The sequence below is a fragment of the Fusarium venenatum genome (assembly GCF_020744135.1).
Source record: "Fusarium venenatum strain MPI-CAGE-CH-0201 chromosome Unknown EDB82scaffold_4, whole genome shotgun sequence".
Taxonomy (NCBI): domain Eukaryota; kingdom Fungi; phylum Ascomycota; class Sordariomycetes; order Hypocreales; family Nectriaceae; genus Fusarium; species Fusarium venenatum.
The window spans coordinates 2,746,223-2,760,148 of record NW_027072132.1 but is presented as its reverse complement, the minus strand read 5'-3'; the positions used below and the strand labels follow the sequence as shown (position 1 = coordinate 2,760,148).

General features: G+C 46.8%; 3 protein-coding genes and 1 non-coding gene across 4 annotated transcripts; 3 read left to right on the top strand and 1 right to left on the bottom strand.

The window, feature by feature from the left end:
- Positions 1 to 2,872: 2,872 nt before the first annotated feature.
- Positions 2,873 to 4,503, top strand: EDB82DRAFT_437678 (permease for cytosine/purines, uracil, thiamine, allantoin-domain-containing protein; the record flags this gene model as incomplete). Its single annotated transcript, XM_025737796.2, has 2 exons — positions 2,873 to 3,182; positions 3,239 to 4,503. Coding segments are annotated over 2 exons (1,575 nt in total), but the record flags the coding sequence as incomplete, so codon positions are not given.
- An 802-nt stretch (positions 4,504 to 5,305) lies between these two features.
- On the bottom strand, positions 5,306 to 5,377 carry EDB82DRAFT_t235. Its single transcript has one exon. It is a non-coding gene; the product is annotated as a tRNA-Thr (tRNA).
- Positions 5,378 to 6,771: 1,394 nt separating this feature from the next.
- On the top strand, positions 6,772 to 9,180 carry EDB82DRAFT_529423 (nucleophile aminohydrolase; the record flags this gene model as incomplete). Its single annotated transcript, XM_025737795.1, has 13 exons — positions 6,772 to 6,795; positions 6,950 to 7,015; positions 7,092 to 7,218; positions 7,270 to 7,312; positions 7,359 to 7,505; positions 7,562 to 7,714; positions 7,766 to 8,127; positions 8,182 to 8,198; positions 8,258 to 8,465; positions 8,514 to 8,608; positions 8,660 to 8,687; positions 8,740 to 9,088; positions 9,141 to 9,180. 13 exons carry the CDS (start codon positions 6,772 to 6,774, stop codon positions 9,178 to 9,180), a joined length of 1,659 nt encoding a protein of 552 aa, XP_025592621.1.
- A 2,277-nt stretch (positions 9,181 to 11,457) lies between these two features.
- EDB82DRAFT_309522 (fungal-specific transcription factor domain-containing protein) lies at positions 11,458 to 13,512 on the top strand. Its single transcript, XM_065607450.1, has 3 exons — positions 11,458 to 12,096; positions 12,148 to 12,652; positions 12,704 to 13,512. The coding sequence occupies exons 1-3, from the start codon at positions 11,586 to 11,588 to the stop codon at positions 13,392 to 13,394; spliced, it is 1,707 nt and encodes a 568-aa protein (XP_065463308.1). The 5' UTR covers positions 11,458 to 11,585; the 3' UTR covers positions 13,395 to 13,512.
- The last annotated feature ends 414 nt before the right edge of the window (positions 13,513 to 13,926 follow it).

The window sequence follows — 13,926 nt, the reverse complement described above, 5'->3', positions numbered from 1 at the left end:
GACCTTTTCATTTATTGGCATAAGCTTGTACTGGAATAGAATCTATGCTTCAGTCTGGAGAGCTTCCTTTGTCCATCTGTATCAATTGACCCGGATTAAGACATCGTTCTCGTATTATGAATAGACATTATGTACCCGAGAAACATAAATCGTTTCATTTGTCCATAGAAGTATCGAGGTGCAAGACTGCTTACCCTAAAGTGGATGATGTATGGTAAGCGAGACGCCATAGATCTTCATAAAAGAGAGAGAGAGGAGTGGTCTAGACAGAAGTACTCCAGGAGTATAAAAGTAAAAGTGAATGATGTAAATATTCCAGTAGATGGATTATTGAACAGATAGCCTATAACGAACACCAACCAATTTAGTTGGGAGTGTGCAAGTAATGACGGGGTATGGTTCCATTATAGTCTTTTCCAGGTCCCACGTCGGCTGCTTGAATATTAAACGTGAATTAGGACAAATACCTTCCTAGGCATTGGTTTATTTGAATTACACCTTGACATGGGCAGAATCGTCCTATTCTTGGACAATTGACTACGATAGCTTTATAGCTATATGAAGCTTTGGTTAAGACTACGGATTTATATCGTCAACTCGGGATTTTACCTCTTTTTGCCGCGAAACCTCATTAACTCGTATGAGGCTGCTTGCAATGCCCCATCAAGAGAGTTGGGAATGCGGGCTGATATGACTAGACATATGATTGATCCTATTTTTGTATGTAATTTACATACACCACCGCATTGTGAAGGATTCCATGTAGATCCTCTTTGACAAATTTGTGTGGATTTATCAAGTCATAACTACACATCACGCATGATCCAGTGCAGCTCGTGTAGACTCCAATGTAACAGCTGTAAGCATCGCAACGATATACCGACAGGCTGACGCTTTTTGTCTCCCAGTAAGGAAAGTCCCTAGCCCAGCATGGACCCGAAGGTTTTGGTAGATCCGTTTCAGTGCCGTGATGTTCTCGGTGTTATTTGAGCTTCCACGGAAATACCGACATGACACCTGCAGCTGCTTGCGTTGATGTCAGTCGAGTACAGTATTATCATGACACATTGATGGAAAATATTGGAGTAGTATTCGGCATTTAATAAATAATTGTCTCAGGAAAGTTGTTGTAGGATAGTGAAAAAAAACGGCCAAGTTGGCGTTGTAGCCGAAAGCCATCACCAGCCACTACAACGGAGTTTGGTAGGGGTTTTGGGGGCGGCACTGCAACGCCGATACGATCCATATTAAGCAGAAAAATGCGATGCAATAGAGCTCTACATTGAGAGGGGGTTTAAGAGATCAGGCGACAAAGTTTCGGGTAAGGACCGAAATACAATGACTTACGCTGTTGACAACTAGATAGTGTTTCATTGACTACTGAATTTAAGATGCAGTTCGCTGATAGACATGATAGGGCAGATAGCTCCCGCTGAGAAGGAATCTGAGACTAAAACCAAGGTTTGACTCGATGAGATCGAGTAATGAATTTATTCTACTGTTTGCAACTAAGCCCAATCTAGTCGGAGTCTAAGTACCGGTATCTCAGTCGTATCGTCCCAGTGATAACGAAGTATTACTGACCAATTGCGTGTCCTCGTTTATATCCGCCTGGGGTAATGGCCCCTCTTGTGGCATGGCTGGCTTTGATAGCATCTGCATGGCATTTTTTACCAAACCGAACCTATACGTTGACCATATTTGTTTCTCATTGCTGCAGTTCTGCAGTTTTACACATTGGATACTACTGTAACAGAATTGTAGATCATCATCCTCGGAATAGAAAGCGATGTTGGGGAACTGTCTTACCGTCTACGTCAACACAGGTCCAAAGACGCTGTCGCAGCCACTCATACAATGATACCAAGCATTTGCTCCATGGATTTTAGAGTCTCGCATGTGGGGGCACCCACTAAAACACGACCTGGGTCCCTTGTATCTCGACTCATCTCTCCGCAATATTCATTGCTCTTCCGTGCCGATAGAGGCGCATACGTACCTTGGCAAGCTTGACGATATGTCGATGAATGAATCATGTTGAAGTATCTTTACGAGGGTATTACCTAAGATCGTTGGAATATCTTCTATGATGATTGTTGTCTGAGAATGAGATGCAAAAGTCAGTTATAAATGGGATAAAAAAAAAACCTTTCAACTACCGGAAATACTAAGAACTTACTTGTTCAACTAAACCAACCACAGTCAATGTGGCCGCCGGCGAGAATCCTGGTATTACCGGCTAGTTATCTACAGTAGCAACGGTCGGGTCTGGGGACGACGATCGAGCTGATAGTGGCTGCTGATGGCTGATAACCTACCTGCATTACAGTGGGCATACATGAAGCTCGCATTTAGTTAGATGGAGGGGACCCAATCTCAATCATCAAACCATAAATACCAAGCTTGCCCGTCACCCTCGACAACCGTGTTTTCCAAGACAGAAGAGCGAGTTGGAGAGGATTCAGTTGCTTCCTTCTCAATCAATCTCTTTGTTACGATTAGGCAAGAGTGTCATCACATCATCTTCTTTCTGCCCTTACTTGGATTTAATCCTAGTCTGCCAGCCTTACGTTATTGTCACCTGCACGTCATAACCCCTCGCCTTGGAGTTGTGATACCGAAAAGTCAACTACTTTTTAAAGTTGCTCCCCAAGCTCCTTTGACTTTTGTTTCTTTTCATCGTTTCATCAAACCGTTTTGTTCCCACCACACATCGACGCCATGGAAACCAGATCAAGATTCAAAGTCTTTGCCGACAAGGTCGCTGTCGAGTCTGAACCTGGCTTGACTGGCACACAGCTTATGGTATGAAGGCCAGGGCATATAATGTCACGCGACCCGCAAGACGGAGTTGTACTAAACTCTCATACAGCTTACGAACCATGATCTCAAACCTGTCGAGAAGGAGCGCCGACAATGGGGTCCCTGGAACTTTGTCGGTTTCTGGATCGCCGACTCTTTCAACATCAACACTTGGATGATATCGTCAGCCATGATTGTCAACGGACTTTCATGGTGGCAGGCATGGCTTTGTGTTTGGATCGGTTACAGCATTACTGGTATCTTTGTCGTAATCAACGCGCGACCTGGTGCCGTCTACCACATCAGTTTCCCCGTTATCAACAGAAGCTCCTTTGGTATCTGGGGTGCCTTGTGGCCTGTCTTGAACCGTGCAGCTATGGGTATGTTTTAACTCCTTCCCTGACTACCTGTGCGATCCATCATTAACACTGAATAGCTTGTGTCTGGTATGGAGTTCAAGCTTACATTGGCGGAAACTGCGTCTACCTCATGATTCGATCCATCTGGAAGTCATGGGAAAACGTCCCCAATACGTTCAGCGAGGATGCTGGCACAGACACCGCTCACTTTGCTTCGTTCATCATCTTCTGGGTTTGCTCTCTGCCAGCCCTCTGGTTCCCTGTTCACCAACTCCGGCACCTGTTCACGGCCAAGGCCTACGTTGTTCCTGTTGCCGGAATCACTTTCCTCGCCTGGACTATCTCGCGTGCTGGTGGCATTGGTCCCATTATTAAGCAGCCCAACACTGTTCACGGCGGTGATTTGGCTTGGGAAATTGTCAAGGGTATCATGTCGTCGATTTCCAACTTTGCCACGCTTATTGTCAACGCCAGCGATTTCTCCCGATTTGCACAAAAGCCCAGAGACGCCCTGTGGTCACAGTTGGTTACTATTCCTATGGGATTTGCTATTACTTCCTTTATTGGAATTATCGTTTCATCTGCTTCTACGACTCTGTATGGCAAAGCTATCTGGAACCCTCTTGACTTGCTTGACGAGTTCATCAACGACGGAAACTCCGCGGAACGCTTCGGTGTCTTCTTCATTGCATCGTCATTTACACTAGCTCAGTTAGGCACCAACCTGGCCGCCAACAGTGTCAGCTGTGGCAATGACTTGACTGCTCTTCTTCCCCGTTGGATAAATATAAGACGTGGAAGTTATTTCTGTGCCTGTATGGGTCTTGTGATCTGCCCCTGGCAGCTCCTCAAGGACAGCAACCAGTTTACAACATATCTCTCTGCCTACAGCGTATTCCTCAGCTCTATCGCTGGTGTCATGATTTGCGACTACTACATTGTTCGCAAGGGGTACATCGATGTGAAGGAACTTTATGATGGTCGCAAGGAGGGGCCGTATTACTACACTGCCGGCTTCAACTGGCGCGGTTATGCTGCCTACATTTGTGGAATCGTCATTAACGTCGTTGGTTTTGCCGATGCAGTTGGTGCAAAGAACGTTCCTATTGGTGCTGTTCACGTTTACCAGCTCAACTACTTCTGCGGCTTTGGCGTGTCTATGCTTGTCTACTACACTCTGTGCAGGCTTTGGCCGGTGGCTGCGACGAGCGACCGCTGGATGGAAGTCGGTGATGAGATCGATGATATGCGATTGGCTTATGACTCGAGAAGTCCTTCTTACGACGAAGAAAATGCGACAGGACAGGCGTCAAAGGCCACCGAGGACACGAAACAATTCTAGGTTGGGATATGGCAGGGAGTTTATTTTATGGAGGATGTTTGATTATGTATATTATTTTGGACATGGGTATGTATACACAGGATGGTCTGGGCTACTTGCTAGACAATGAAGAAATGAACGCACTGCTTTATCTTTGGGATCAGTATAATGTTTGTCTATTCATTTCTCGCTTTTATACCCCATTCTCATGTGTAACTCTGGAGCGGGACGGCGCGCTCGCTTAATCGATTTAAGGTTTGATGCGGGGTGACGTCAGATATGCGGATGAGCCCTTCTTGCATCAATCTCCATGGTCTCTCTTCGCAGCAGGACTCGATTCCAATGTGGAATAAACTAGAAAATTGCAGAAGCCTTAGGATCTGAGTTTACGTTGGAAAATAGTGATAGCCTAAGATCGGATATGAGATAGAAAAAAAGGATGAAATTGTTTTATGTCTTGGGTAACTAACTAGACTTACTAGACTTAAATTTTCTACAATTGTCAAGACAGACCAACGGCTGTTAAAGAGCTTCTGTTTCACACCTGCATAAGGCTGCATGATCAGAGCCAGTCGCGGATAGGACAAAAGATCTGCACACATGTGCCTAAAAGACAATTAAACAGCTGTTTGCACTGGTGCATCTCTTAAAAAGCATTTATGCAGCGCGGGTATTCCCGCACTGCCATGTGCAAAGATCAAATCAGACAATAACCCAAAACGAATTCTGTACCTCACTCAGCACCATGCACAACCATTGTGATCAGCACCTTTTTAGCTATTTCGAGGCCAAAAGCTTCAAAAAGAAACTTGAACGAATCACGTGCCCCGTACTGGAATCGAACCAGTGATCTTATCATTACTAGTGATACGCTTTACCACTGAGCCAACGGGGCTTATGAGGTGATTCCTCGTTTGTTAAAGTATTCGCAGAGATCAGAGCATATATTGTCGCTGTTTTGTTTGGAAAAAAGACAATGGCGCCCTCCCAAAGTTGGAAGTGAAACAGGCACAGTCAAGTCCAGGGCGTCTCTGTTATATTTTGTAAATACATTGCGTCATACAATCGGCTATGCACTGACCAGTCAGCTGTATTACGTTGGCCTTGTGTCATATTATTGGAGACTTGGCAGTTTGAGTTTTACTGTATCTCTCAAAGATAGCAACATGAATGTTGTACAAGACCTGAGTACATGCTCAATTATCTTTCATCATTATTTTACGCTGCTACACATATAGATAGTAAACCCACGTCACCTTGTTCACTCCACGATCTTTATACTACTATCGCAAAGAAGGAGTTTAAAACTGTTCAGAATTAGTAAGATCAAAGGTACTGTTTCGTCAGTATGGCACATATTTTATTAGCTTTCACATCGGCATTTGTTGAAGTTTTGTGTAAATCCTAGTCATGTGGGCTTTTCACCGTCTTGTACCCTCTTCGCTTTGACATCTGTGCTTAAACAGGTGACGCTGCACGTTCCAATGGACTTTTTATTTCTCTTTATTCTCTTATCTTCGTGTAGTATAATATCTCGTATCTGAAAGTGTTTTGGATATTTTAAATATTAAAAAGACAAATGTGTCTGGAGAGTATCACACGGACCTGAACAGAATGGCTATTTCCCAACAAGACTGGGTTTCTATCAGTGAAATTTGATTCGCAGACACGTGCTAGTGCATGCAGCATAAGAGAGGTAGTCAGTTGACATGAAAAATATGCTAATGCGGTATTAACAACCCTGTATCTAGATATTTAAACATCTGGGCATAATTCGTTATCGACACCTAAGTAGATAGATGTACTTGTACTTTGACTTATACAGTTTACCTCTGTATGGTACAATTGGTTGGTGCAATACCTGTCAATCAACCATTCATTCAAACCTTTATACCCTGCTCAATATCAATAAAGCAAGCAACAATAGCAGATAATTACCCTCGCAATGCTGATAGCAGGGCAAAAAAAAGATAAACAGATACTCAAAATCGGTGTTTCATATCCGGGTTTCACTTGACAAAAGCCACTGATTTAAATGGAGGTCCACTATAGCAAGGTACATTTGGGGGAGCCCACCCACTGCGGATCATTTTCCGGCCCGCCTTGACCAATACCCCGCCTGAACAGGATTTGTGGTAGCAAAAAAATGACCGATATCGTCGGCCATTGAGGAAAAATTTTCTAAAGGTTACACATTCTGGTTCAAACCAAATTTTAGACTGAGTGTAAAAAACACTCTATTATTTCATTCTTCAACTTCTCCACGACCGACGTGACACGATATTCAACATGTGTGGTGTTTCGGGTATTTTGGTGAGTCTCGAGTCCTGCTGTTTCTATTGCCCCTCCCCCGCGCTCAGTAAGACCCTTGCCCGTGCTCGGACTTGAGACGGAAGTGCTACCAAAAGAGCAAACGGAAAAAAAGAATGATACATTGCACGTAAACAAATGCTGACTGTCTACACAGCTGGGTGACCAGGAAGCCACTTCCGCCGCTATCGATTTGCACGAATCTCTGTATTACCTCCAACATGTTAGTCAACGATCGCGAAAACAATCGCATGCCGAACCTCGAATGTCCAAGGAACGAATACTGATACTGGGAATAGCGAGGACAAGATGCGGCAGGTATTGCTGTTTGCCAGGGAGGAAGAGTCTCCCAGTGTAAGGGTCTGGGAATGGCCAGCAAGGTCTTTTCCGATGGTCGACGACTCGAGCATCTGCCTGGATACATGGGTATGGCATCGCGACATACATATGGATGATACAGAGACTAACTCTCTAAAGGCCTGGGACACGTCCGCTACCCTACCATGGGCACCGCTTCTGCGTATGTATGACTGCAAATGCTATTTGCATAACTGACCGCATCACAGATCTGAGGCTCAGCCCTTCTATGTGAATGCGCCATTCGGAATCTCAATGAGCGTCAACGGTAACCTCGTCAACACCGAATACCTCCGCAAATTCCTCGACGAAGAAGCCCACCGACATGTCAACTCTGATTCCGACTCGGAGCTCCTGTGCGTAATCGCAGCTGGCACTTATTCGAACCACGATGACTGATTTGTACCAATAGTCTCAACATCTTCGCACACGGACTTCAGCAACTCGGCAAGACTCGCGCCAACTCTGAAGATATCTTCACTGCTCTGAGCGATGTGTACTCCAAATGCCAGGGCGCTTTTGCCTGCACTGCCATGATTGCCGGCTTCGGTATCCTGGCTTTCCGGTGAGTTTTGTCAATGGCCTGAAAATGTGTCTCGTGTCTAAATTGAAACAGTGACGCCAACGGTATTCGACCCCTTTGCATTGGTTCCCGGCCTTCCGCCACTCTCTCCGGCGCCAAGGATTACATGGTTGCTTCCGAATCTGTCGTCCTCAAGCAGCTTGGTTTCGAGGATATTATCGACATTCTTCCCGGCCAGGCCTGCTTTTTGCAAAAGGGCTGTGCTCCAAAGTTCCGCCAGATCATCAATAACCTACCTTACACCCCCGACTGCTTCGAGTTCGTTTACGTTGCTCGCCCTGACTCGACCATGGACGGTATTTCCGTCTACCGCAGCCGACAAAACATGGGAGAGAAGCTAGCCAAGAAGATCCGTGCAGTTCTTGGAGAGAAGGCAGTTGAAGAGATCGACGCTGGTATGTTGTTTTCACACGTTATCTTAGCTCAAATCATGCTAACACGTTTTCTAGTTATTCCAGTACCTGAGGTATGCTATGCTGAAGCATATACCAATCCTACTTTCTGCGGTAACTAACTCCTTTGCAGACAAGTAACATTGCCGCTGCCACTCTTGCTGAGAAGCTTGGCAAGCCATATGTGACTGCTCTTATCAAGAACCGATACGTCCAAAGAACTTTCATTCTCCCCAACCAAGCTCTCCGAATGAAGAGCGTCCGCCGAAAGCTTTCGCCCATCGACTCGGAGTTCCGCGGCAAGAACTTAATTATAGTGGATGACAGTGTCGTCCGTGGAAGTAAGCATCACATCTCATAAGTTAGATGTAATACTGATTCGAGATTAGCTACCTCACGACAAATTGTCCAGATGGCTAGGGATGCCGGTGCTATCAAGGTTATCTTTGTTTCAGCCTCTCCCGAATGCATGCACCCTCACATCGTAAGTTTAGCCCAATTACTTTACCCAGGAATAATGCTAACAATCTTCAAGTATGGTATCGATCTTGCGGACCCAATTGGTAGGAACTTCTCTGACCCATCGCTCAAATGCTCTTGCTAACACTCCGAAAGACCTGGTTGCTCACGGTCGAACAACAAAAGAAATTGCCGATTACATCGGTGCTGACGAGGTCATCTTCCAGGACCTTGATGGTAAAGACGGATTGAAGGCTGCTTGCATGGAGGCTGCCGAAACCACAAGCAAGGTTGAAGACTTTGAGGTCGGTGTCTTCTGTGGTAGGTACGTCACAGAAGTCCCAGAAGGATATTTCGAGCACCTGAGCGATCTCCGAAACGGCAAGCGAAAGGCCAAGGCAGCCTTGACAGAAATCAAGGCTGGTGGCGATGAGGGTGCCAATGTAGTCGTCAGCTCTGGACCTACAAATGGCCCACCTGCCTCTGACGAGCGAGAAGATATCAGGTGAGTCCTTGTCAGTGATGCTCATTCTTTGCGTATACTGACTAGTCAACAGTCTTCACAACATGGCAAGCGAGCAGATGACAACGTCATAAACGTTGACAATAATGCTCAAGCAACCGAGTGCAAAGATTATCGGAACTAAAATTCCGGCCAAGAGGGGATAGATTCGAGACATCGATGAGTGGGCGACCTATGAAAAGGGTCTGAAAATACCAATGGCGGCGGACATGATAGTCCAAGCGGCCTTGATGAAAAATAATGTAGCCTTGAGAGCTGTCAATCAGCCAGGGAACAAGTGTCCGGACACAGCACTGACGCTGGCTGGCAGCTCGATCAGGCACCACCGATACTAGAGATGCCGCAAGGCAGAGATCAAAACGGGATATGAAAAGCCAGAATTTATGAGCGTTGCTTGAATTATTGCTGCTATTTCCTTGTGTCAGTTGGCCTTGTCTTGTGCTCCGCTTTATCAGTCTCGGAGTCACCCTATCGCCCTAGGTTGTGGACTCATACACCGGCTAGGGGACCGGAATGATATTATGCTGAGTGGACATGAATTGGATCAACAACGGTCCAAGCGAGAGTGGTCAAAACATGTCGTCTAGCTCAGGGTTCTCAGAAAGCTACCGTTCAGTCAAATCCCACCATGTAAGCATATCCCTTCCAAGTCTCGTAATTTGACCCATCGAGTAGATTATAGAGGGGAAACAAGTACGGTGAGCAAGGTGAAAGACTTTGACTATCGTGAAGGGTCCATCAAGATAGTTTCATGGTGGAGTTGTTGAGAAGGTGGGAGGAGCCTTATGAGGAGAAAGCCTTGGCTTCTCCTCTCAAAATAAACCCGGTCTAGTTCACCAACCTGCCACTTGAGTTAGTTGGAGATGGTTGGAGAGCTTGGTTAACTGGATCTCGGTTAGGGCCAGACCGAAGATGCCAAGATGCATTTTTAGTATCATGACTAAGGTGATAGTAATAGCAATGGTCGGTTCTCATGGTCTATGTTAGTCAGAGGCTAATGTTACAGTCGGAGTGAAGGAGTCATGTCAAAATCAACACCCAATACAGATATTTCAGTGGTAGAAAAATTCATAGTCAAGGTTGCATGCGGATCATGACATAGGTAGTGTATGTAGTGAAGTGCCATGACGGTTCATAAGCTCCGTAGTAGTCAAGGTGGGATCCATCACGATCTCCAACGCATAGAAGGGGAAAAAATATGTATCAGGGTTCCCCTCACGATAGAAGAAAAAAAACAAGGACGTGAAAGAAACGAAAAAGAAGAAGAACAAGACTTCGAAAGACAGCTGATTTCCCAATTGGGTCGTTGTGTCACTTCTGGCTGGACGGTCCCATCAAGACCCATATACGACAAGCTTTCTGCCGACTGTAATGGAAGACCCATGATGCAGGTCCCGAAGGTTCGGCTGCACGATATGTCGTTTCCTTACCCTTTCGGGGAGCGTTGGTATCGGCTTTAGTCGGGGGATTGGGCTAGATGAACGTGGGGCTTGGCCTTTGCTTTGTTACCTATTAGGACTAGAGTTGAGGCGGACAAGGGGAGACGAAAAGGCGAGGCGAGCATGGGATGGGATAGGATTCATCATTGGGGGTATATGCTGTAATCTGATATGGGGTGACTTATACAATTTACATATTGTCAGAGATGCTGGGCACTGCTATCAATTCTGATTGGCACCGAGTCATGAGATCTCCTCCAGCACTGTGCACTATACCTTGCTGGGGGCTGTATCGTACTGTGCCTCCCGTCTGCAAGATCCTGGTCATTCTTACAGGTGTATGTTGCCAGCATCTTTATTGAACTAACTGTCTAGGCTCTGTCTCCAGTTCATCCATAGAATGTTCCATACTGAGACGAGGCTCGATCTGGATTTGGTCTATTTCGCATCATTGCGTGCTTCGCTATTACCTGGCTAAGTACCTACCCAAGTACTATCTAGGTAGGCTACTAGGGAGTAGGTAGTTGTTGTCTTTGTTGTTGTTACTCTCGTACAGTCGTAAAAAAACGGTACCTGCCGGTTTCTCTGGACTGGGCTCATGGAACTAACGTGCCTGCCTATCTTCCTATACCTAGAGTGGGAGACTCGCACCTTCTTCCATTTACCCCTCCATCATCTTTCCTCCCACCTCTCAGTCTACCTGTACCTTAGCTTTAAGGTACCTATCTCTACATTCCGTCTCCTCCATCCATTACTTTTCTCTTCCGTCACAACCTTTTTCTAATTCATCATCGTCATTACATACCTACTCTACTACTACCAGAGTCCTCTTACCCCCCGCCTTACACTGGTACATCGTGCACCTCGTTACAATCTCTTCGTCTCAGTCCATCATGAACCTTCTGTAACGACTCGCTCGTCACATCCAAACCGCTGCCTCGCCCGCCACAAGAGAGCTCGAGCACGACCTGGACCTAGTGAAATCCTAGGATAAAACACCAGCACCAGACCTGTCAAGCTGCTCTGTCAGCACCCGGCGCATGCCGCCAAGCAACACCAAACCGTGTCACAACTGCCGTCGCCGACGCCTGCGCTGCGACCGCTCATGGCCGACATGCCACAAATGTGCGGTCTCGGGGCAGGAATGCCTCGGGTATGGCAAGGTTTTCGTCTGGACGCAAGGTATTGACTCTCACGGCAATGTCAATCCGCCTCCGGGCCGGAGGCTACCCGACGACACTGATTCTTCCGCCTCTGCCTCGCCCCCGGGACATTATCATCAACTGGGTCAAGGTCAACATCACGATCGCCCGAGACCCCAGCCTCAACCTGACTATAGCGACCAGCACCCACTGGCGCGCTTGGTCCAACAAGCACAACAGGCTGCCCAAGAGGCAGAGGAGTTGAAGCGACATCAGCAACAGCCGACCCCACGCAATGACGAATCTGCATCCTCGAGCGATGGCAATATGCCTTGGCCTTCTCCGGCTGCACTTACAGATCCGTTGTTCCAGGATCTTGACCGCACATCGCGATTCTACCTAGCGCATTGTAGGTCTTGGCTCTAGTACTTACCTTAATCGATACTAATGCGAGTCCCAGTCTCCGAAAGCGTTTGCAAGGATCTCGTGGTCCGAGACACACCTGAGAGTAATCCATTCCGTGAGCTGATACCCTTGACACGGAAGCACCCGCTTCTTTTTCAAGTTCTTATTGCGACTTCAGCTATCCACTGGTCCAATGTGTTTCGTCGCGTCACCAAGATCCCCACTGGCATCCCCAATCCCGGCGACTACCTCTCTGTGCTGCGCTCAAAGGATCTTGTAACTCACCAAGCTCTTATCGATGCCCTGACGGCCAAGCAAAAGGCTATGAGCCACCTTAGAGAGGTGCTCGATACACTTGACCCTGCGGGTAGTGAGGTGGCACTGGCTGCTATGCACTTTTTTATCAAATTTGATTTGATTGATTTGGACAAGTCGGACAATCAGAGCTGGAGGGCCCACCTCGAAGGCGCTACCAGTATTATGGCGCTTCTTAACCCGGATAGTAACCCCGACGCTTCTAGTAGAATGTTGCGGGACCGGGTCATCACTGACAGCTTCATGTAAGTGCGCAATTCGGCTGCCGCGTATAGTGGATACTGATGTTTTTATAGTTATAATATTCTCGGCTCGACGTTGACCTCGGGAGGGCTCGCTGCAAGGGTTGCACGACAAGCTTTTCAGTTTCTACCTGTTATGAAACGTGTGGAACTGACAAGTTATTTGTCCTGCCCTCCAGAGATCCTCAACATTATTCTTTCCGCTTCTGAATTGTCTCACGAAGTACCCTGGACTGACCAGTCCTTGGGGGCGGCAGATAAGGCACTCGCCCTGATAGACGAAGCTCTTGCCGTTGATATTCCAGCCTGGGCAGACTACTTGCGGCAACACAACATCACCCAGGACCTCAACAGTCGAGTGCGTTTAGCCTTAGCACACCGTTCGGCGGCATGCTTGTACATCCTCCAAGCATTGCCACTAGTTCGGTCGTTGCGGTCTATTGATACCGATTTTCTGCTTGAGGACGTTTTGAGCAATTTAGCTCTCATTGACGAGAACGACCCATACTTCAAAGCCTCCTCGTGGCCAACATTTGTTGCAGGGGCTGAGACACGAGACCCTGAAAGACGCACATGGACCCTGTCCCGGTTATTGTCAATTTGGCAGATTTGTCCGTGGGGGTACCTGTTCACGGCAATTGAGATGCTCAAGGCAACGTGGGCGATGCAAGATACACGCAGCACGGATAATGTCAACTGGCTACATGATTTACGTGGGATGGGATTTGAGAACTTGATCGTTTAAAAATGATATGATACTTTTGGCTACAGGGTGTTTCTGGTTCCGGTCTATATACAATGTGGTGTATTTTTTAGCGTCGGAGCAAAAGTCGACTCGTGTGTTTTATCCTAGGGTTCAGTTCGGTTGCAAGCTCGGAGTACCAAAGAATTAGCTAATGATTTTAGAGGAACGCCGCGTGTTTTTGGCCAGCTGTTCACAGTTCAATGCTAAGAGAATAGAGACGTATAGCGTCGGGACGAATGTCTTCGCAAATGCCGGTTCTAGACCAGTCGAATCTCACGATGGCTTCACCGAGTTCAACAAGCTGCTTTTCTTGGCATGGGATTTATCAGCAGACCCACCATCTATACTACATGAACTTAGATGATAATAGTTTTGTAATGGCCGCTTGCCCTATTCTACTCACTTCACCTTCATCATGCCATCAATTACCCGCAAGTCTCTATCACAAAGAACCCTGTTCGTGATATCTCAAGGGTCCTAGTAGACCGGTTGCTCCACTGGCCAGAAAGAACGAACTAGCCAAGAACATGCG

Excerpts from the sequence above, each read along its gene's own strand:
- EDB82DRAFT_309522 (XM_065607450.1), top strand. The coding sequence starts at position 11,586 with ATGCCGCCAAGCAACACCAAACCGTGTCACAACTGCCGTCGCCGACGC. Across the intron at positions 12,097-12,147 it reads GCGATTCTACCTAGCGCATT|TCTCCGAAAGCGTTTGCAAG; the intron begins GTAGGTCTTGGC and ends TGCGAGTCCCAG. Across the intron at positions 12,653-12,703 it reads GTCATCACTGACAGCTTCAT|TTATAATATTCTCGGCTCGA; the intron begins GTAAGTGCGCAA and ends ATGTTTTTATAG.